This window comes from Lycium ferocissimum, chromosome 1 (genome assembly GCF_029784015.1).
Source record: "Lycium ferocissimum isolate CSIRO_LF1 chromosome 1, AGI_CSIRO_Lferr_CH_V1, whole genome shotgun sequence".
Lineage (NCBI taxonomy): Eukaryota > Viridiplantae > Streptophyta > Magnoliopsida > Solanales > Solanaceae > Lycium > Lycium ferocissimum.
The window spans coordinates 20940750-20964381 of NC_081342.1; the positions used below are offsets into that span (position 1 = coordinate 20940750).

Here is a 23632-nt window from a genome sequence, read left to right on the forward strand (position 1 = left end):
TGCTTCTGTTCCTTTTTCTTCAAAAATGTCGATATCAATTCAAGATTTGCTCTACGCGGTTTTCTTTGGCAGTTCAAAATTGTCTTGCTACAAGTCATGAAAAATTATAATTCCCTTAAATATTGTGTACAAAGTCAAAATCGAGCTATTCCTTCGTCTATTATTATATTCTATTCTACTTTATATTCTTTCCTTCATCCTTAATTTTTGGCTATTGACTTAGGGTGATTTTATTATATAAAAAAATACATATCTATATTACAATTTAATTTATCAACCTATTTTTCTGTACATGTATATCTTTTCGGATCATATATTTATCTTTTTCTTCTTTGTAATGGACCTGGTTAATCTGCTGGTATGTTGTTTGCTTTTTTATTTTTCTCCTTAAGTGCTTTGATTGCAATCTGGTGTTTTTTTATGTTATAGTTTTTTATTTGGTAGAAACTACGGAGTTCTTTGAATTGTAAATATATCTTAAACAACTAACTTTTAGTCTTAGTACTAGCGGCTAGGTTGAGTATTGGTCATTAAGAAAGTAAAATTTCTTATCACATATCTACATGGATTATGTGATGACTGCCTGTTATTCTTGACATGGATACGATTGAATTGAATTCTAGGTGAAGATGTGAGAGCCAGTTACTATAAATTTGATCTGCCTTACTTTAATTATAGTTTTTCAATGACATTAATCTTAATCGTGTCTTTTATTTTCTTCTAGAACATTATTGGTTTGCAGAATGAACTCTTACTCTAAATATATAACGGACTTTTTTGTGAACGAAAATCCGAATATATTCACCTCCAAGTGCGTGCACTCAAGAGATGTAGGAAGGTTGAAAGCGTGAGAGATGGGCTATTCAATTGTGGGGCTTCAGAAAGAGAAAATATGCATTTGCATTATTACTCACCCAATCTTAATTACGTGAAGTTATTTGATTAGGCAAGAAATTTTAAAATAAAAAAAAGTACTTTAGAATTAATGTCTAAAATTAGTTATATTTTTATCGTTATAAAATATCTGATGAAGAATAAAATGATAAGCTTAGACTTAAAATATTATTCTCTCCGGTCCATTTTACTTGTCGTCTTTATTAAATTAAATATGTGATCCAAAAAAAATTTCATTTAAAAAAATTAAGATATAATTAAGTACTTTTGGCCCTTACTCAATAAATGTTGGAGAAAATTAATGTGGTGAAAAAAAAATAGAATTAAATTGATTAAATTATCCTTTTAATTAATATTTTTTTAAAAAGCGTTAAAAAAACTTGATATGACAAGTCAAATAAACCAGAGAGAATAGATAATACAAAAAAGTCATTTCTTTTGATGCTGATTAAAAAAACAAAAAAAATTGACGTTGGACAGAGGGAGTATTATTTTAATTTTAATTCAATGGCCCCTCGCTTTCCTTTCAATTTCAATGAAAAGGACAAAACTTAGATCACCATTAAAACTCCCCATATTCACTTTATTACCAGAGTGAGGCACATAGAATATCAAGAACATAAACTAAAGTTGTTCAAAAGAACTTCACTTATTTTCTAAAAAGTTCTCCCTAAAAAGGGCTAATAGAACAAGGCCCCTAGTCAATCTTGTAGTTAAACTTATCCATTGCCCATTAATCATTAGGGGATATTGAACTCTTTTTTCACTTGATTATTAGCACTTTGAGGATGGAGCATACAGAGTTCTAGTCTTTGAGGCAGCCTTTTAGTTTTTGCAAAATTGTTGTTACCCTGTTCTTCTTTTTGCACTCTTTAGCTTATCCATATTCTATTAAAGTCCTCATTTTTTTTTTTTCTGAGAAATTTGTTACTAATGTATTAGTGATGTTGAGAAACAATTCAAGAAGAGCAGTGAGCAGCAAACAAAGTCACATGGCTGAAAACAAATCCTTTCCTTCTCATATCCAAAACAACACAAACAACAACCCCATTTCACAATTATTAGCTTCTCCAAGATTTTTCAATGGCCTTTTGACTAGAAACCTATCTGATGTTGGCTCTGAAATTAGCCCAAAGTCCATTCTTGATGCCAAACAAATGTTCAATCTTGGTAACCCTTTTGGGTATGACAGAAACAATACAAATTCAACCACTTGTATGGACAAAAAGCATAAGTTGGAATCAGAAGGTATTAAACTTGTTTTGGTGGACCCTATTGAGAATCAAGAAAGCACTAACACTACTTGTTCAAAGGCAAATTGCAAAATGGTTCTGTTTGGAACAGAGCTTAAAGTTCAAAATACTTATGTTGAGTCTCCAAATTGCCCAACAGATTTTGGTATCAAGACTAGGGATTCTCAACTTTTAGCATTTGGAACTGTAAAAGAAGAAAAAGATTCATCAAGGGGTATTGCAGATGGACTAAGTTTGAGGGAAATGGAGAGTTCTGAGGATTACACATGTGTGATCACACATGGTCCTAATCCTAAAACAACTCATATATTTGATAATTGTGTTGTTGACTGCTGTTGTTCTAATCTGATTGATAATTGATGTTGCAGAGGGCAATGACATGTACCTGTACAGGCAAAGTTGAAGTAAAACCAAATAACCAATCTCTCTTCTTCCTCTCCTTTGCTTTTCTTCTACTGTTTTGTTTAACTGGTTGTGTATAATTATTTTAGGTTTATTGCAATTTAATATGTTCAGTGATTACCTCAGAGTTATGTTAGTTTAGTGCTTCAATTATGTTAATATAGGTGTAATGATCAAGTTAAAGAGAAATGTCCTTTAATTTGAATGATGATTTTGGACTAGTGAGAATTCTCGATATATACCTTTAGCTTCTTTAAGGGGGATATGATCAAAATGGCTTGGTCTTCTCTAACTTAGATTATAATCATGAACAAAATGGTGACTCTTTTTTGTTTTGATTTTAATTACTGACTCTCTCTTCTTTTTTCCCCTTATTTTTACTTATTCCTTATTGATTTGACACTCCATCTAAGTATTTATTAGCGGTTTATTTTATTAAATTATCTTTATTAATTATGTTTGAAAATCTACTTTTTACGGTTAGTAATTTATGTAGTTACAAGGTAATATTGAAAAAAGTTAATAAATCTCTTTTGATTTACTAAAATAAGTAAGTAAAAAGTAAAAAATTATTTTTAGTATAAGTAAAAAGGAACGGAGAAAGTATTATTCAAGGGCTCAACTAATTTATTTCGAAAATAGTTTTTACATATTTTTAACTACAAAAAAAGTTGATTGATTGTACTTTGATGTAGTTTTTAATAAATAATACGTCAGTTTTAATTTATTTAAAAAAAAAAAAATCAACATTCTTGTTCACACAAAACAAGTGTAATGAACCCGTACCCTGTCATTTTTCTTGCCAGGAAAGGTGCATTATTTTCTTTTTCAAGTTAATTATGCTGAATCTATCTTTTGTTCTATCAGAGATGAATGTTCTCGAGGTTTTGATTTTAGATCAGGAAAAGCTACGTGAGTTTTAATCCTTCAGCTTTAATTGACGTGACAAAATTTGAATAGGAATAACAAAATTTAAAAAGAAAGATATTGAAAGTATTTTTTTGGTAACGATTATGAATTGTATCATTGACAAACAGAAAAATACAAACTAAGGAGCACACAAACTCACAACCACCTTATTGAAAGTGTGTCATGAGAAATAGACCTCCGAGAATAAACAGAATCTAAGTACAAGAACAAGTTACAAAATTTCTATCAAAATACTCTACATATATGTGCACGTTTAGTGGCTCTAAAAACTCAATCCTTTGTACAACTTCTCGTTTAATCTGGCCTATTGTATTTATATGATGTATAGTTACCCCTTTAAACTGTCTCCAATTCCTGGCTCTCCATATATGATAAACCATAGCTCCCTCACTATTAGAAACAGTGACTTTTCCCGCGTGAATCAGTGGGAAATTGATTTTTCTCACCTCATTTCCACCGAACCAGTTCACTTGAAAAACGCACGGTGAAAATATGTTCCCATTATAACGTTGGGAAACTCACTAAATTTTTTCGTGTGAAAACACTATTAGTTTACTTTTCTCAATGATTTCTGTGGGAATAGCCACTGCCCACTAACATTTTTCAGCGAGAAATTTCAATAGGAAAATAGTGATTTTCTAGTAGTGCCCACAATGTAGCCGCCAGTTCCTTTTTGAATCTCTTCCGATGCTTCCTCTTGATGACCACCAGAATACACTTTAACTCGCCTACTGGCAGATAATTAATCCTGGACCATTGTATAAGTTCTGATCTAACTGAAGCAACATAATCACACTAAAAAAAATAAGTGTTTACTAGCTTCCGCCACATGTGAAAGGCATAAGCAACAGCATGCATCTTCTACAGGAAAGTGTATATGCAAGAGCCTCTCCTTCTTGAGTAGTCTGTAATGGACTGCAATCCATGTAATGAATCTGTGCTTGGGAGGTGATACAGAATTCCAAACCAGAGCAAGATAACCACTTATAATTGAATACTTTCCACTGGCAGTAAGAAGGAACTGCCCCTGTGCATATCAGTGTTACATCCTGTCTTTCAATGAATTGATTTTCCTCCAATGCCAACTACTATCTAGATGTGTTTATGAGTCCAGTGCTGCATACGAATTGGAAGTTATGATCATAAAAAAATACTAAAAAGGAAATACCGTCATATAAATTGAATCAGAGAGATTATTCACTAATTTTTTTTCTGTCCCGATTTATGTGATACTCTTTTCTTTTTGGTCAATTTTAAAAAAAAAAAATGACATCTTTTTATATTTAGTAATAATATTTAAATTGTATACTTACTATTTTATCCTTAGTGAGATTTTTGAGAAGATTGGTAATCAGAGACATTTCAATGGCTTGTTTTATATTACAGGTCAAAAATATATTTTTCTTTTGAACTCTCCACCCAACCAAACATCTTCATATAAATTAAAATTGAAGGACCGCTAAAGAGTGGTATTGGTAGGTAATGAATGAGGAGTGACAAAATCATTTTGGATTTTTTCATCTAATGGCGTGTCGACCGATCATTAAGCAATCTTCCATTTTCTTTGTTTTAATTTCCCTCTCATATCATGCAGCTTGCTCATTCATAAGCTATTCAATGTCGTTTCAGGCGTCATATCTGCAAAAGATTTCCAAGAAAATTCTAGTGGTGAAGTCTTAATTGGCTGTAAGATAAATATGGTACCAAGAAGTCAAATTACATTATAATATAACTACGAAACTAATCAAGCGATTAGGAACCTGTTGACATCACTACTTAGTGTGAGAATTATTTGTACAATTTGGCAGAGTCCTGCGCCCTTATTCGAGTATTAATTGATACTCCTTCGTCAAAAAATTATATTATGTACATATGTGAAAAAGACAAAAATGTATATGTATTATATGTTGAATCTCAACAACTTTTTCTTATGTTTATTTCTTTATATTTTGACTTTCTTAGTGAAATTTCTGATCACTGCACCATTATATATAAAGAGACATATTTCTTGTAAGGAAATGGATAAACACAACAGATGACAGAAAGATCAAATTCATTTCTGACCTCTTAAGGATCGGCTATGAATATATTAGCATTAAAAAGTTCTACAATATGTTTGGGTGCAGCTTAGGTAGCTTTTCGTATTAAATCTTAAAGCGCACCGCAAAAGAAAGAGTTCGCTATTGCCATACATAAAAATGCATTAATTTGAACATTTTAACATCTCGATATTATACCTCAAACCTCAGAACATGCATTTCAAGACTATACCCTTCGTGCAATCATTAGATTAATTACTAATTATTCTAGGGAATAATTACTACTTTTAATCTGCATAGTTGTATCAGTTGCTCCACCATCTTAATCCGATTCATTTTGATCATCAAGCCTTAGGTAATTATACCATTTTGTTAAAGGTTAGTACATTTCATCAACCCAATTATTTACACTCCTATTTCTTGCCATTATAGGACTTGATGGACGCGGTTTAATCAGATGGTACCATTTGCAACAGAATCAGTTGGTCCCACATAATATAAAGATTTGTTAGGTCATCACTTGTCATCAGGTGAAACCACTAATTAACATACAAACAAATCATAAACTGTTATAAAATGAAGCTAAAAGAGTCACAATATTAAAGGATGAAAACCATAGAAATAGAATGACAAAAGAGGAGAGATTTTTACTATTCTTCCAAAATGTAATACAAGTGTATTTCATATGAAAACTTATGCCTCTATTTATAGTGATACATATACATTTAATATATGAATTAATGGAGGAACCATTAAGATAGTAGAGGAGCCATTAAGATGGTGGAGGAAAATGGAGGAGCCATTAACATGGTGGAGGAAGCATTATATTTGTGATATGGACATCCATAATATATTTCATAACACTCCCCCTTGGATGTCCATAGATGATGTGCATCGTTAAAAACCTTATTGGGAAAAACCCTGTGGGAAAAAGCCTCGATGAAGGAAAAAGAGTACACATATCTAGTAATACGCTTTGAGAGTTGCCTCATTAAAAACCTTACAAGAAAAACCCAATGGGACAAAACTTGATTAAGGAAAAAAGAGTACAACGCGTATTTCACTCCCGACGAAGACTAAGATTCGGATGTCGGAGTCTTCGCATTCCAATCTTGAATATCATCTTCTCAAGAGTTGAAGTTGGCAAAGATTTGGTGAACAAATCGCGGGATTGTCACTTGAACGAATTTGTTGCACATCAATATCACCATTCTTCCGGAGATCATGTGTGAAAAATAACTTGGTGAAATGTGCTTCGTTCATCTCCTTTTATAAATCCTCCCTTTAATTGAGCTATGCATGCAGCATTATCTTCATATAATACTGTGGGTATTTTTGTATCACACTTCAAGCCACATCTTTCTCTGATGAAATGTATCACTGATCTCAACCACACACATTCTCTACTTGCTTCATGAATAGCTATTATCTCAGCATGATTCGGAGAAGTAGCAACAATGGTACGCTTTGTGGATCGCCATGATATAGCAAGATTCTCCGCATGTAAACAGATAGTCCGTTTGAGATCGAACTTTATGTGGATCGTATAAATAACGTATCCGCATAACCAACAAGATCCGTACTACCTTTGTTAGTATAAAACGTACCCATATCACTAGTTCCTTCGTATATCGCAATATATGCTTAACTCCGTTCCAATGTCTTCGTGTAGGAGAAGAGCTATATCTTGCTAGCAAATTAACGCAGAATGCTATGTCGAGGTCTTGTAGCGTTAGCAAGATACATAAGTGCATCATTTGCACTAAGATATGGTACTTCGGGGACAAGAAGCTTTTCATTTTCTTCTTGAGGTCGGAACGGATCTTTACTCACTTCAAGTGAGCGAACAACCATTGGAGTACTTAAAGGATGCGCATTGTCCATGTAAAATCTTTTTAAAACTTTCTCAAAGATAGGCGATTGATGGATAAAGATCCTTTGCGAAATGTTCAATTTTCGTACCAAGACAGAGTTTTGTCTTTCCGAGATCTTTCATCTCAAATTCTTCCTTCAAATATTCAATCTCCTCTTGGAGCTCTTCTGGAGTTCCAATGATATTTATGTTATCAACATAAACAACAAGTCTAATGAACCCTGATTTTGTTTTCTTAATAAAAACACATGGACAAATGGCATCATTTATATATCCTTCATTTATCAAATACTCACTTAGGCGATTATACCACATGCGCCCTGATTGTTTTAAACCATATAATGATCTTTGTAATCTGATTGAATACATTTCCCGAGACTTTGAGTTAATTGCTTCAGGCATTTTAAATCCCTTCAGGAATTTTCATATAAATTTTGTCAAGTAAGCCATATAGGCTGTGACAACTTCCATCAGTAGAGATTGTGACATCTTCTGATGTTTGGACTGCAGGTCCAATCACTTACCAAGATGCATCATATCACTTGGTAATTATTTCTACGTCAAAGATGCTTTAAGAAACGTAGAACTCGAATCCTCACAATTTTATACAATATTGCGCGCCATATTGTATCAAAGATATCGTCGACAAGATATCATTTTGTATCGGTTCGCAATTCGACATAACTTACTGAGATCTCATCACTTCATTATTTTCAGGTACCTGAACCTCTCATAAGGTTTATGAAGTGTTATGTCGTAGCTCTTCAAGAGCACATTGCCTCTTTATTATGATCATTTGCTCCTCTTTTTTCAAATATTATTATATTTGGAACCGATTCGTCTACCGTGCTTCATGACTGGGTAGACTTGTCCTTCCGGACATTAGGAGCATTTTGCAGATGAAATATGAAATAGTTGGGTCAAATAAATGCTTCAAAGATTTGACTTGAATTATCCGAGGATCATACCGATGATAATTCACAAGATATTTCTTAGCCGCTTATTCTCTCCCCCTTATTTTAGTGACATATGTCCCTATTTTCTTTGGGAAAATCCATCTGTGTCCATCATGGTATATCCATTAATCATTTACCTCACATCAAATGATAAAAGATGGAAATATATAGTTCCTGACCCTGAACCAAATATGAGGGGAGAATTTATCAAAATTTATTGATCTGAAGCATACAAGTGCTGTTGTATGCAATATATCATATTTCAGACCAACATCTGAAACTCTGCTCTCATAAGCAATGGTTTAGCTGTATTATGGAGGCATCCAATACCAAACCAAATTAGATATAAACCAAAGATTATCAAGATGATTGTCTTGATTACATATTCGAAAATTGTGCTTCCAACTCAATCATTTTGAGCGAGCAACTTCGTAAATGTCAACCGCCGGTTGACAATAAACATACATGTGACCGTCTCATAGATGCATCTATTTAAGACATCACATTACAGGTGAAGGGGCCCACATTCACCTTATATATTTTTCAGAATTTTGGGGATTCAGTCCCAACATTAGCTAGTTTAATCAACTTATTATGAGAACAAGCAACATAAACAAATTCTTGAAGAATCTTCTAGTTCTTCAATATGTTTTTAATACTCAATTAGCACATCAGATTTAAATCAGGACAATCAAAATGGTCTTGTCAACTGATAAAATTATTTGTACCCGTAAACTTCAAGTTTACTATCACGAGTGCTATTTCTTTTAATAAACTTCTGGGTTACTATTGCATGAAATTATATATCAATAAACTACTGGTTTATCGTGGTATGTGATCTTATCATGCTCGGGTAAAATTTCACATGTGTATTTCTTACCCGTAGTAACTTGAAGATATTTAATATTTCGATCATTTGTAGTCTCAATATAATAACCATTTTTATTGTTAGTAAACTTCAGGTCTACTACAGTGTTCCGATCGTACCAATTACGATCTACGATGAATGGTATTATCATATATAACATCTTCAAGAGACTTCAATTTATTTATCATGATCAGATATTATTTGGACACTGCTAGTGTCATGATACTTGCAAATAAATAATTAGCTCTTTCGGAGCCTTTGATCATTAATTTCTATTACCAAATATTTCTTAAATACTTTTGGTACCATGAAAGTAAATTTCGACACTACTGGTGTCACGAAATAAATATTGAATTCTAAACTTCAATATTTTAAACATCTCCTTCAGGGAGATTCATCATTAACATCTGATCATTTTGTATCAAAGAGGCAACCACATAGTTATTAATTCCTTCAGGGGAAAATACATTAATTGTTATTTCCTTCAAGGAAATCAATAACAACTAACCATAATGTATTAATGTGGTTATAGCAGAACCATTGTACTACTGCTCCCTTTTCCTTAGAATAATACTTTAATATGTTTCGACGTACGACGGTACGTGTAGCAATGTCGAATTTCATACAAAAATATAACATCTACATTCACGGTATTTTATCTCTCAGACAGGTTGTGGTATTTCTTCATTCACTTCGGGGAATGAAACCTAATTGTTTAAATGTGCTTGAAATACGACGCTCATCAATAGCTCGTTATTTTGCTCAAACACAAGAAGACATTGCTTCAGAGTATTTCTCAGATATTTTGATAATTCTTTCTGCTTCAGGAGTAAAGTTTCAGAGTTTTACTTGCTTCGGGAGTAAAGTTTCAAGTTTTACCACTTCGGGAGTAAAGCATATAATATTCGAATATTTCTTCTCAATTATTCTACCTCTTCGGAGATGGATCATGATATTTTCACAATCAAATGCACGTTTATATTTATAAGCTTTACTACATATTATCACATTCACTTGGGGGAATGGATCTATATTATAGCTTATATCAAAAGTTCTCGTTCTTCAAAAATGGAACACAATCATACGAACGTGCGGGCCTTAAACATATCAAATTGTGATAGCTTAGAATGTCTTTTAAGATATTGTTACTTCGAGAGCAAATCAAGGCATATATATGATTTAGAGAATTGTTCTCTAACATATCTTTGAGTATACGACTTCAAAGCAATTATTACTTTAGGAGCTAATATGTAGCACCGTGATATATTAAATTTACAAAATTACTATAGAATAAATTTACATATTAATAGACGAACAAAAATTGCATCAACCATAATTTTGATGCCTCGTCACGTATTGCTTTTCGGGAGCAATAATGATTTCTCTTTATTCAGGATTAGCGTAGAAGTGCTAGCAAATTTGTTTTCGCTCATAGTTAGAATCAAAGGTGTATAACTTGAAGAATTCCAAAGATATAAATAAGGGATCTAGGGCATGACTTTAAGTGGACACGTTCGGCGTATAACAAAGCATAGATTAACCACTCTAAAAAAAGGAGTCGACCATATAGAGATCAAAATATCCGTGTTTATAACGTCAGCATACCCATCCATATATAAGATTGTTTCATACGTGAATTAAATTTGGATTCCAAATATGGCATATAAGCTTTCGTGATAAACATGGAACAACATAAAAGATGTTTTGGCTATTAGACATGGCAACGTGAAAAATTCAACATTCGATGACTAAAGTGTATTTTATCTTGAAGAGTTTACAAAAGTATTCGGTGAATATATTGAAAGAGTATTACTTACGGAACCCTCGCATAAAGCCACGGTATTATCAACACTTAAGGATGCTACTGGCAACATTTTACTATCTCAATTGGTTAGAACTTCGTGCTGATAACGTGTTATAAAATGAAGCTAAAAGAGTCACAATATTAAAGGATGAAAACCATAGAAATAGAATGACAAAAGAGGAGAGATTTTTACTATTCTTCCAAAATGTAATACAAGTGTATTTCATATGAAAACTTATGCCTCTATTTATAGTGATACATATACATTTAATATATGAATTAATGGAGGAACCATTAAGATAGTAGAGGAGCCATTAAGATGGTGGAGGAAAATGGAGGAGCCATTAACATGGTGGAGGAAGCATTATATTTGTGATATGGACATCCATAATATATTTCATAACATAAACATAATTGAGGCTTTAAAATATCGAGTAAACCAGACAGGACAGCTGGCTATTTTGGTAATATATGGTGCTGGAATGATGATAATATTGGATCACATCAAGTTATCACAACTCCTCCCTCCAGGCCCAGGATGGTACCATTTGCAGCAGAAAACAGGAGCAACACTGAATATGAGATTAATGACATATGATGGAATAGCATAATAAATTAATTATCTCACTACAAAAAAATAAGGTAATTTGTGAAGGTTAAAAGTTGCAATTCGTGGAGATTTTAGCTTCTTTTAGCAATTAGCGGAGGCTAAAACCTCCGCGAATTGCAACTTTCAACCTTCGCAAATTACCCATTTTTTTGTAGCGTCTCCTTTTAAACAGAACTCTCACTTGCGTGTCATTAATTTGCATCCCGTAGCAAAAAGTTCAGCTAATATTGGTCCATCAAATCTTTACAAAATCTTGCGAGTTGTATACATGGTAAAAAAATAGCTTTAGACGTGGCGTCCAGCTAGTGAAACACGTGGCGGTTAGAGTAGGAAGGGTCGAGTCATTTCAGCGGACTACGGTTTTACCCAAGGCAAATCCACCGTAGTAAATCCACTCCGAAGTGGTAGCCCGACAAGCTCATTAAATGAGGATATCATGTCTTGCAACTGTTATTCAACCGGACTAGATTCGGTGCAGACATTATGATTGGCATTCAAGGCGGCAATTAAGATCCTTTATTAGTCATTATTGAGAATGGTTATGGGCTAATGGCTGATTCATGTACTATAAATAGGGACAAGTTATTTGAAATCTATCATCAGTGGACACAAGGCAATACTATTATATCTTATAAACTTCAGATTACATTACTTAAAAAAGCTCTTATATCTTTTAGCAATTCGATTCCCTTCGTTTTCCCTTCATATTTAAATATTAGTCGAAGGCATTCCTTTTCACGGAATTCAGTCCGAAAGCTCACAGAGGCCCAGGCTTGTTCTTTAGTTTTTACCTTATCTTTTCTGTATTTCATACTAGTTATTACATATTTAAATACTAACTTTGACAAATCAAATCATATATCCTTTAAACCGCGTACAAATTCAATTGTACCCTTTTCTGGGGTAAACAGTTTGGCGCCCACCGTAGGGCTAAGGATAATAGTGATGGTTTGTTCAAATCTCACTTATTTCATTTGAAGTTTTCTTGTAATCAGGATTTTATCAGGAATGTGTGGGAATCATGATCACAACGATGCTAACAACAACAACAACAACGTTATCGACGATAACGAGACCGCTCTTGATCCGATATTGGTGAAACTAGGAATGAACAGATTGTTTCACCTCAAGGGTCCAGAAGAAACAACAACAACAACAAGGAAGAAGCAGAGAACGTGGTGCGAGTGGCCAGGACTGATCTGGACAAAATATTTGACATGTTGGATAAGCAACAACAAGCAATTACTCAGTTGCAAGATAACGGGACGATTGTGTCAAATAAGGATGTTGAGGCTCGTACCGAAGGTCGGGGTGATAGGAACGACAAAGGTTCGGAATCGAATGAATCCTCAGAGATCTTGAAATAACTCAAAGATCTCGGTAATAGAATGGAGAAGAATGAAAAGAAAGTGGATATTTTTAATTCACGAGTCGACCAGATACCTGGAGCACCGCCAACTTTGAAGGGTCCAGATTCCAAGAAATATGTTCAATTGCCATTCCCACCAAGTGTTGCTCCGAAGCTGATCCCGAAACGATTTAAGATGCCAGACCTCCCAAAGTATGATAGGACTACGGATCCACAGGAGCACATGACGGCATATAAGTGTGCAATCAAACGCAACGACATGCAGTCGGATGAAATTGAGTCAGTTATGCTCAAAAAATTTGGTGAAACCTTGGCCAAAGGAGCTATGACTTGGTATCATTACTTACTTGAACATTATATTACGTCTTTTGCTATGCTTGTAGATGTGTTTATCAAGGCTCATCTTTGGAAGCGACAAAGGTGCAACGGAAGGCCGGCGTATTCGAAATGGCGAAGGATTATGTTGCTGCGAAATTCGTGACAAGACTTAAAAGAACAAATGCTCCTCCGCTGATACGGATGAATGAGCGGCGGAAACTTTCTAAAGCTTAAATCCGAAAAGTTGGTGGCGTAGCTTTAATTTGAAGAAAATTTGTTGGAATATCCAATGATGGCGTGGAGATGTGCTTGAAATTGGTATGAATCAAAGATCGGTGAAGATGATCGATCCAGAAGCTTCCACTTTGTAGTAACGAAAAGTGTTAAGGGATGAGAAAAGTCGAAAAAGAGTAGCAGATTCAGACTTGAAGGCGTTAAAGGATAGATATCAACCCTACGAAACTCCGGAACAATCAAATTTCTGATCGGATCGAAGGCAAAATAATTGATCCTTTTAATCCGAAAGAAGCGGTGGTGATAGGCGTTATGATCGTAGACTTTCAAGTAGAGGATTGCAAGATAAAAATGCCGCTGGGACTTTCTTTGCTAATCATGTTGATAGTCCCAGCCTGTCCGAGTATAACTTCTGCATAGATGCGGCATAATTGGTGTTAGCGATTGGACGCATAAAAGGTGCTGAATTTTCGAAGGATATCCGGACAGATCCTAATTTGAGGGATCAGAGACTGATTTGTGCATTTCATCAAACGCATGGTCATCGAACAGAGGATTGTCGTCACTTGAGGGAGGAGGTGGCCCGGTTACTAAAGGAGGGTCACCTAAGGGAGTTCTTAAGTGAGCGTGCCAAGACAAATTATGGCAAAAATAAAGATACAAATAAACCAGTGGAACTAGTCAACCTCAGCATGTTATTAACATGATTATCGGAGGAACCAACGTGGCAGAAACCACTATCGTGGCGTCAAAGAAAACCATGGTGTCGGTGACTCGAGAGAAAAGATCCGACGATTACTTACGCAACGAAGCAATCACATTTAACCACGAGGACGCTAAGGATATTGTCCATCCATATAATTTCGCGCTGGTAATTTCTGTTAATATTAATAAATTCCTTGTTAAGAGTATTTTAATTGATCCAGGTAGCTCAACCAATAAATCCAATTGAGGGTGTTAGAACAAATGGCTCTACTCGATTAAATTGTTCCGGTAGTTCAAGTTTTGAATAGTTTTAACATGGCGAGTGAGACTATCAAAGGAGAAATTATCCTACCGGTTAATACAGCATGGACGGTCCGATTGATGAAGTTTCATGTCATAGATGGGGTGATGAGATACTACACATTATTTGGTAGGCCATGGATACATAATATGGAGGCTGTGCCATCAACTTTGCATATCACGTTAAAGTTTCCTACTCCGGAAGGGATTAAAGAGAAGTATCCGGTGGGCGAAAAGATGTTTGCCATTGAGGGAAACTTGGAAAAGGAAAAGACACAAAAGAGTAAGGAAAATTAAAAACAATTACATAAAATAAAGGACGTAATTGCTAGAAAAATAGGAGAAACGGGGAATCATTTCAAACTGCGAGAAGTTGGAAAATACGATATTGAAGATTTAGATGAAGAAGAGGATTTATATTGAGTTCCCAGATTATTTGTAGTGCCCAATGATTCATATGCAATGAAATCAACCACAGGGGAACTCGAGCAAGTGGTCTTGTTCATTCAATGGCTCGAAAGGAAGGTATACTTAGGCACCCGACTAACTCCGAAGCTCAGGGCTAAATTTATTGAATTTCTTAAATTTAACGGATATTATTTTGCATGGTCCCATTTAAACATGACAAGTATACCATCAGAAATCACAACTCATAATTTGAGCCTAAACCCAAGTTTTCCGCCAGTAAAGCAGAAATGGAGACCTATTGCAGAGGTAAAAAAACAGGTTTGTTAAAGAAAAGGTAAAGAAGTTATTAAATATTGGTTCTATTCGAGAAGTTGAATATCCTGAATGGTTGGAAATGTGGTAGTAGTACCTAAAAAAGGCAATAAATTTAGGATGTGTATAGATTTCAAAGATTTAAATAAAGCTTGCCCAAAGGATTCTTTTCCTTTGCCTCATATCGATTGCATGATCGACGCTACGGCAGGGCACGAGATGTTGAGTTTTCTTGACGCTTACTCCGGGTACAACCAAATAAGGATGAACCCAGAGGATCAAAAGAAAACTTCTTTTATTACCAAGTATGGAACATATTGTCATAATGTAATGACATTCGGTTTTAAAAATTCTAGAGCAACATATCAACGCTTAGCTAATAGCATGTTTGAAAAACAAATCGGTAATACAATGGAAGTTTATAGAGACGAGTTTATAGAGACGATATTGGTTAATTCCTTGGAAATAGGAGACCATCTTAAGCATTTGCATGAAACATTTGATGTCCTCCGAAAATACAACATGAAACTGAATCCGGAGAAATGCGCTTTTGGAGTAGGCTCGGGATAATTCCTAGGCCTTTTGGTGTCAAACAGAGGAATTGAAATAAATCCAGACAAAATTAAGGCTATTGAAGAAATTCCAGAAGTCATTAAGGATGTGAAAAAGGTGCAAAGTCTTACCAGAAGAATAGTAGCCTTAAGCCGATTCATTTCTAGGTCCTCGAAAAAATGTCACCAGTTCTTTTCGCTTTTGAAAAAGAAAAGGACTTCGATTGGACAGCGGAATGCCAACAAGCATTGAGAGATCTGAAGAAATACCTTTCTATTCTGCCATTGTTGCATAAATCAAAAGTGGACAAACAATTGTTTTTATACTTGACCATTTCAGATGTTGTTGTAAGTGTTGTGTTAGTCCGAGAGGACCAAGGTGCACAATGTTCAATCTATTATGTAAGTAAAACAATGGCTAGTGTAGAAACTAGATATCCCCATCTAGAAAAATTGGCTTTTGCATTAATAACTTTGGCTAGAAAATTAAGACCATATTTCCAATGTCATCCTATTTGTGTTGTAACAACCCATCCCTTAACAAAACATAATGCATAAACTTGAGATGTCGGGTAGGTTAGCCAAATGGGATGTTGAAATTAGCGGGTATGATATAGAATATAATCCCCGTGCGGTAATAAAATCCCTAGTTTTGGCCGATTTTATAGCAGATTTCACTCCAGGTTTGATTTTGGAAGTAGAAAATGAGCTTGTATTAGTTTCTGGGGGGTATATCGGAAGAGTGTGGACCTTATTTATTGATAGTGCATCCAACGCAAAAGGGTCCGGACTAGGAATTGTGCTTAGAACACCTACGTGTGGAGTTATTAGATAGGCAATAAGAACTATGAAATTGGCTAACAATGAAGCCGAGGATGAGGCTGTGATTACAGGTTTGGAATTAACAAAAAGCTTAGGAGCTACGTCAGTCGAAGACAAGTGCGATTCGCTCTTGGTAGTGAATTAAGTTAATGGGATCTTCGATGCAAAAGAAGAAGGGATGCAGAAGTACTTGGATAGAATCCAAGTATTAATGCGTCGGTTTAAGGAGTGCGAAATAGAGCATGTGACCCGAGATCAAAATGGCAAGGCAGATGCCTTGGCTAATTTAAGATCATCAGTGGATGTTGAAGGTGTAGGTTCCGGGAAAGTGGGGCAGCTCCTAAATTCGGCCATAGATAACTGCCACAGAGAAATAAATTCTATAAACTTGACTTGGGACTAGCGAAACAACTATGTTGATTACTTGAAGGATGGTAAACTTTCGATTGATCTGAAGGAATCAAGAGCACTTCGTATATAAAGATATTGCATAGTCGACGGTCAATTATACCGGAGATCATTTTATGTTCCTTTGGCAAGATGTTTGGGTCCTAAAGAAACTGATTATGTAATGCGTGAAGTACACGAGGGGCATTGTGGAAATCACTCCGGGGCCGAGTTATTAGTACGAAAGCTAATTAGAGTCGGGTACTATTGGTCGACGATGGAGAGGGACGCCAAGAATTTTATCCAAAAGTTTGATGAATGTCAAAGGCATGCTCACTTGATTCACCAACCGGCGGAATTATTACATCCGGTCATCTCACCTTAGCCTTTCATGAAATGGGGAATGGACATTGTGGGGCCATTGCCTGCGGCTCCCGGTCAGGTAAAGTTCATTTTAATTATGACTGATTATTTCTCTAAATGGATTGAAGCAGGGACTTTCAAGAAAATTAGAGAAAGAGAAGTCATTGATTTCATTTGAGATCATATCATTTGTCGATTCGGATTACAGAGAGAAATAACTTACGACAATGGGCTACATTTCATTGGTAGAAAAGTCATGGAATTCCTCGAGGGACTCAAAATTAAAAGGATTGTGTCTACTCCTTATCACCCTATTCCAAATGGTCAGGCTGAGTCGACGAACAAAACGATCATTCAAAATTTGAAGAAAAGGTTGGATTCAACAAAAGGAAAATGGAGGGAAACTTTACCAGATGTGTTGTGGGCATACAGAACCACACCGAAGACTAGTACTGGAGAGACTCCATTTTCTCTGATGTATGGCACGGTGCATTGATTCCGGTCGAAGTGGGTGAACCCAGTTTAAGGTTCACTCATGCCACCGAAGAATCGAATAACGAAGCCAAGGCGGTAAAGTTAGATTTAACAGAGGAGCACTGAGAAAAAGCATTCCTGCGGGTTGTAGCTCAAAAGTAAAGAATGGAGAAATATTATAATCGGCGGACAAATCTTAGACACTTTAAAGTGGAGGATTTGGTTCTCCGAAAACTAACTCCGAATACTAAAAATCCCAACAAAGGAAAGCTAGGTCCAAATTTTGAAAGGTCCTTATAAAGTATAGGGAATCACATATAAGGGCTCGTATCAGTTGGAAGATGCAGATGGGCATAAGTTCTTTGAACTATTGGACTATCAGTCATATAAAGCGGTATTATTGTTGAAGAAAAGAAAATGTGTGATTTATGATTATTTAATAAGTGCATTTTGAGGGTTTTTCGAGTTTTTGCCGGAAGAAAGATGAAAACTCAAAGTAAATCCACATAAGCAAAAGGCGATCCAAGAACTGAAAACACGTGTTGCACTCTTTTTCCCTTAGACCAGTTTTTGTCCCAAAAAGGATTTTTCCGGCAAGGTTTTTAATGAGGCAACAATGTAAAGCATGTTACTATCAAGAGAAACTCGATATTGTTTGGCACGTGACAGCCTATCATAGCATTTGAATTTTCGTACTTCAAACACAAATACTAGGGGGGATACCCTCGGATAGAAGTGTTTAGTTTATGAAGTTTAGTTCATTTTTATAAGTTTAATGGGAAGAAAGATCGAAAGAATCTATCCCCAATATTAAATTTTTGTTGTAAAGATATAAAGGTTGAATGAACTTTGTTTGAAAATGTATGAATAAATGTTTATGAATATTTCCTCCAAATGTTGATTGAAAGTATTTATTCAAAAAAAAATTACTAATTACGTGTTAAACAGGGACTATCGACATGAAAAAAATGAATGAACCTTTTGATGATTAGTCGACACGAATCATGCTCGGAGTAAACAATGACTCTTGTTTGAAAAGTCGCGATACAATTAAATGTTGATCCGAGAATATTGTCTCCGAATGTTAACAAAAATATGTTCAAAATTGTAGTCAATCATAATTAGAAACTCAAATTTTCATAAAAGGGACTGGAAAAAATACAAAAATCGACAAGAATTTTAAAAGTGAATCACTTGGATTCACCGTCGAATGAAATCGGATCATCTTTCACTTGAAGGGCATTATACCATCTAAAATTCAATAAAATCATGCTCGAAGTGAACAAGAGACGTCTTGTTTACAAGCATAAATAAAGGCCTAACACAATTGTTAAAAACTTACAGGAATTAATTCTGAATTAAGTTAAAGCTAGAAGTTTGCTTCATAAAAATATCTGAGGAAGATAGCAATAATAATAAAGATCAAAAGATTGACGAAAGTCGATCGAGATAATTAATTCAAGAAATTCGAAATGCCTCCACATTGAAAAATTACGGAGGGATAACAAAAACTCTCTCTAAAAGCTAAACATTTTTAGTAAATGAATCTTCCATAGCTCGGGAGTAATCATTATTAAACTTGGCTAGTTTGGCTTTCACTGAGGGAAGCTCTTCTGCGGACTAATTGTTTCTTCGTTCGAGTTCTTGCTTAAGATGAAGAATCTCTCTCTCTTGAGCATCCAGCTGAGCTCTCAAATCATCGTTCTCTTCGAGAGGAAGAAAGTCGAAGATAATTAGAAAAAAATCTTTTTACAAAAATACACAAGTGTAAACCAAAGGAAAGTTAAAAACTTACTTTGTGAAATGCGTGCATCCCTTCGTTAATCAAACACCTCCAAGAGACTCCACTCATCTTCTCTTTGTCGGACTCCGATACCAGAGGCCTTAAATAGCTAGCAACTCCAACTGGTAGACCGAGGAATTTTTTATCTTCAGAAATAGAAATAGTAACCGATCTACGCCGAGTTGGATCCATGCTTAGAGCTAGAAAAATATTAACCAGATGGGCGCGTGAAGAAGTTTAGCTCCTAGTCGATCTTGAAGACGAGGGGAATCTTTGTCGAATTGTAAGATGCTCAAAACCTGAAGCATTCACAAAACGCTATGGCCGCCGGTAGTTCCAGCTCCCTTGAAATACTGATCAAGGTCATCTAGACCGGTTGGTGAAGATGGAACATCTGATGGAATGGCAGTCGGAGTAACTGCCGGACTAGCTGCATGAATAAGAGTTTGGGAAGAGGAGATGCGTACCCTCTTGAGAGGAACATCATCGTCCATTTCTTCCTCATCAATATGAGCCTCAGCTGACTCGTTAGTTGCTGTGGTGGACTCGGAGGGAGCAGTTGCTCTCGGTTTCCTTTTTCTCTTAGAAGCCGAAGGAGAAGATGGTACGGGAAGTGGTCTAGCAGTCCTTTTCCTTGGAACTTCAACTCGAGCGATTAAATGGGAAGAAGAAGTCGGATCTAATTCAGGGTCATCCATGACCCTTGGATTAGAAGATCCCTTTGGAAGACCTGATAAGGGAAAGAAAATTTAAGTTAAAAGGGGGGGGGGGGGGGAGAGAAATAAATTCTTCCGAAAAACCCTTCCGGGCCAAACTAACCATGCTTAGTAGTCTTCCATCGATCCTTGGATATAACTTTCCAAGAGCCGTCAGTTTTGATTGAAACAGCCAAAATGGCCTGAATCCACTCATGTATATCTGAGATGGTTGCAGGGGTCCAGGCCGTAGCTGCATAAAGGGATGATAAGTTAAAGAGAGAGAGAGAAGGTTACTTACGAGATAAGTTCCATGCCTCTGGAAAATGCATATGAGTTGCCAGAATAATTTCGGCAGTCAGGACTGCTATAAAGCATTCTGTCCAGCCTCGATCATAATCTTCATCGAGATTGGAAATAATGGGATTTTCCCCACGTTTCAGAAGATGGATCACACCGCCTCAGAAAAATGTGGGGGTGTGTAAATAGATCAAATGATCCAAGGTAGAGAGAACCCTGGCTTCCGTGGTAAAAAAATCAAAGGCATGCAACTAGCCTCCCTCAGATGGACCAACTTGTGCTAAACACACGTTGTAGGTACGACACAAGTCAAGGATTATGATATCGATTGGGGGATTAAATTTGAGAGTGAAAGAGTAGGTATATACGTTGGAGAAACCCGGCTGGTGAGTAAGGATAGATTCATTGTCCGAATTAAAAATAATTTGGGAAATTACTCCTCCAAAGTTCGGTTGGGGAGCAGCAATAAAGTCATCCTGGGTTGGAAAGATTGATTGTGATAGGAGATGATCGGAAAAGGAAGAAGAGGTTTTGGAGAGTTAAAACTTTAAGGTTGAAGTTAAAATAGTAAAATTGAAAATGGTAGGCAGGTTTTATAGCGGAGGTTGTCATCATTACGGTGACGCTTCGGGAACCTGCACCATTTCAATTTGTCAAATAAAATTTGACACGTGTCCGGAGTAACAGCGCGACAAGACCTGCGTAAGAATATAGAAAAGTGGAGGCGTTTGGTTTTCTCGCTTAATTCGGAAGTTATTGTTTTTGAAAAAAGTGAAACTTCCAAGAGAAGTTACCGACGCAATTGTTTGGGTTTGTTCTTGATTCAACGAAATTAGTTCCGGAAGGTTGTATATAAGCAAATCGTAATCGGACAAAAATTTAAAAGAAAACAAAAATGGATAGCAAGACAATTGTTATGTCATCCGAATATATTGTCAAAAATTGGGTCAAGATTCCGGTTAAAATACCAGGTAAAACATGATAGGGAGAACAAAGCAATTCCCCTTAGGATCTAAAGCATTAAAAGAAAAAGGCTAGACCTACGGAGCAATGTTATCAGCCTTAGTTGTCTCTAAGTCTTTCTCCTCAGGATGAATAGACCCAAATGGTTCCATGTCTTTGAGGGGCCTTTCTGCAGATGAGTTGTCACGAGGACATCGTTCTTTACACCGGATCTTGAAACGATCACGGGAAAATTTAACACTAAAAAGCTGTTCTCGTATGTTGGAAATTTTTGCTTCCAATTTGGCATTCTTGTTTTGAAGATACATGTAAGAAGTGGTCACGGATTGGAGGAAAACCTCTCGCTCTTTTAGAGAGTCGGTCGCATCATTCAAGCGCATCATAAGGGAAGCTTCGAGAGAATCAGAATCCTAAAGATTCGACTTTAATCGCCTATTTTCAGCCTTGACGCGTTCGTTTTCTTCATAAAGGTCTATATCATGTTGAGATGGAGCGAAGGAACAAGCAGTGCCTATAGTTGAGGTTGCAGTAGCATGTTCCTGGGAAAAGGAAAAAAAATGTATGAAGAAATGAAGAAAGGGGAAGAAAATTCGAAAGAAAGGTACAAATAAAGGAAATACGTACCTAAAGAAGTACTTCAGCCAACTGAGTTAGGGATGACTCTAACTTGGTGACAAAGTTTTTGAACCGGGTGATGTTCCCGAAGAGGCTTCGTCTTGAGGAGCAGAATTCCTTGAATCTGACTCTTTGGTCGAAGAGCTCGGAGGGTCGTAGTTGTTCGGTGAAAGGAGTCGTGTGCTCTTCGTACGAGTTTTTCGACCTCGAAAGCTAGGCATTGGATCATTAACTTCATTAATTTGCTCGTCTTCATCAAGTATGATTCTGGGGTGTTGTATGTTGTTGAGTCCATTCATAGTCTCTAAAAGAAGACGTCAGGTTCGTAATCGAGAACCGATACCCATAGAAGGAATTGGGTCGGATGGAACCTCTCTTTGTTTGCGCTTTCGACTAGAGGAGGCAACATGTTCAGTGGCATCAACCTAGGAAGGGTCTTCTTTGAAATTGGCTTCTTCGTAGGAAGTCCTGGAAATAAAGATACGATTATGATTTTAACAACATCAATAAATTCATATAAGGATTTAAACTTACCATGGTTTTTCTCTTTCCACCATTCGGAGGTGATACTTCTCCAGGGAAGTGAGTTACATTGCGAGAAACATCAAGTAATGCAATGACCCAATCAAAGATTTTAATCACGAGTTCGATTCGACTAAACCTTTGCGAAGGAAAAGTTTGTTTATAAAAAATTAGCGCTACACAACGCTAGATCATGAGAAGAAGAAAAATGTGGAAAACTTACAAGTAGGATTCCATGATTCAGGAAAAGGCTGGGATAGTTGACGGTGAAGTTGGTTTGTCCGGATCACGACAAACCGGTATAGCCAGCCTCTATCATAATCATCCTCCGGATCAATTAAATCGCACCTCCCACGAGGGTATAGATGCACTAAACCACCTCGAATAACTCGAGGAACGTATATGTGGATCAAGTGGTCCAAAGTAAATGAGACATTAGCTATGTTAGCTAGGAGCTAAATACAGTAGATCAATCTCCAAACTTGCGGAGCAATTTGCCCGACGCAAACTCTGTAGCGACGACAAAAGTCCTCTATGATTTGTGGGATCGGGAAGGAATAGCCAATTTCAAAGAGTAAGTGTAGGTCGTGGAAAAACCCTTAACATGATGGATCATTCTCATCTTCTTATCAACATTGACAACGTCAATATCAGAAGCAAATTTGCACTCCTCTAGAACTTTGGGAAGAATTGTTGCATCGATAAAGGATTCCATTCTTTCAACAGACTCAAGATGGGAAGAGATGCGGCAGTCATCATGGAACTTGAAGCCGGTGAGAAGAATATCGACGGCGAGAAACTCGAGTTCTTCTTTCGAGTTAGGGGAAGACGTCGAAATACGTTCTGATTGATGAACTAGTAAGGTAGTGTTTGCTGGTAATT

The 23632-nt window shown here is 36.0% G+C and overlaps 1 protein-coding gene across 1 annotated transcript; it reads left to right on the forward strand.

Moving 5' to 3' along the window:
• Positions 1–1481: 1481 nt before the first annotated feature.
• On the forward strand, positions 1482–2738 carry LOC132051957 (FCS-Like Zinc finger 8-like). Its single transcript, XM_059443255.1, has one exon. The coding sequence runs from the start codon at positions 1839–1841 to the stop codon at positions 2505–2507; it is 669 nt and encodes a 222-aa protein (XP_059299238.1). The 5' UTR covers positions 1482–1838; the 3' UTR covers positions 2508–2738.
• Positions 2739–23632: the final 20894 nt, after the last annotated feature.

Bases quoted from the DNA above. Each gene is read 5' to 3' on its own strand.
- LOC132051957 (XM_059443255.1), top strand. From the start codon at position 1,839: ATGTTGAGAAACAATTCAAGAAGAGCAGTGAGCAGCAAACAAAGTCAC.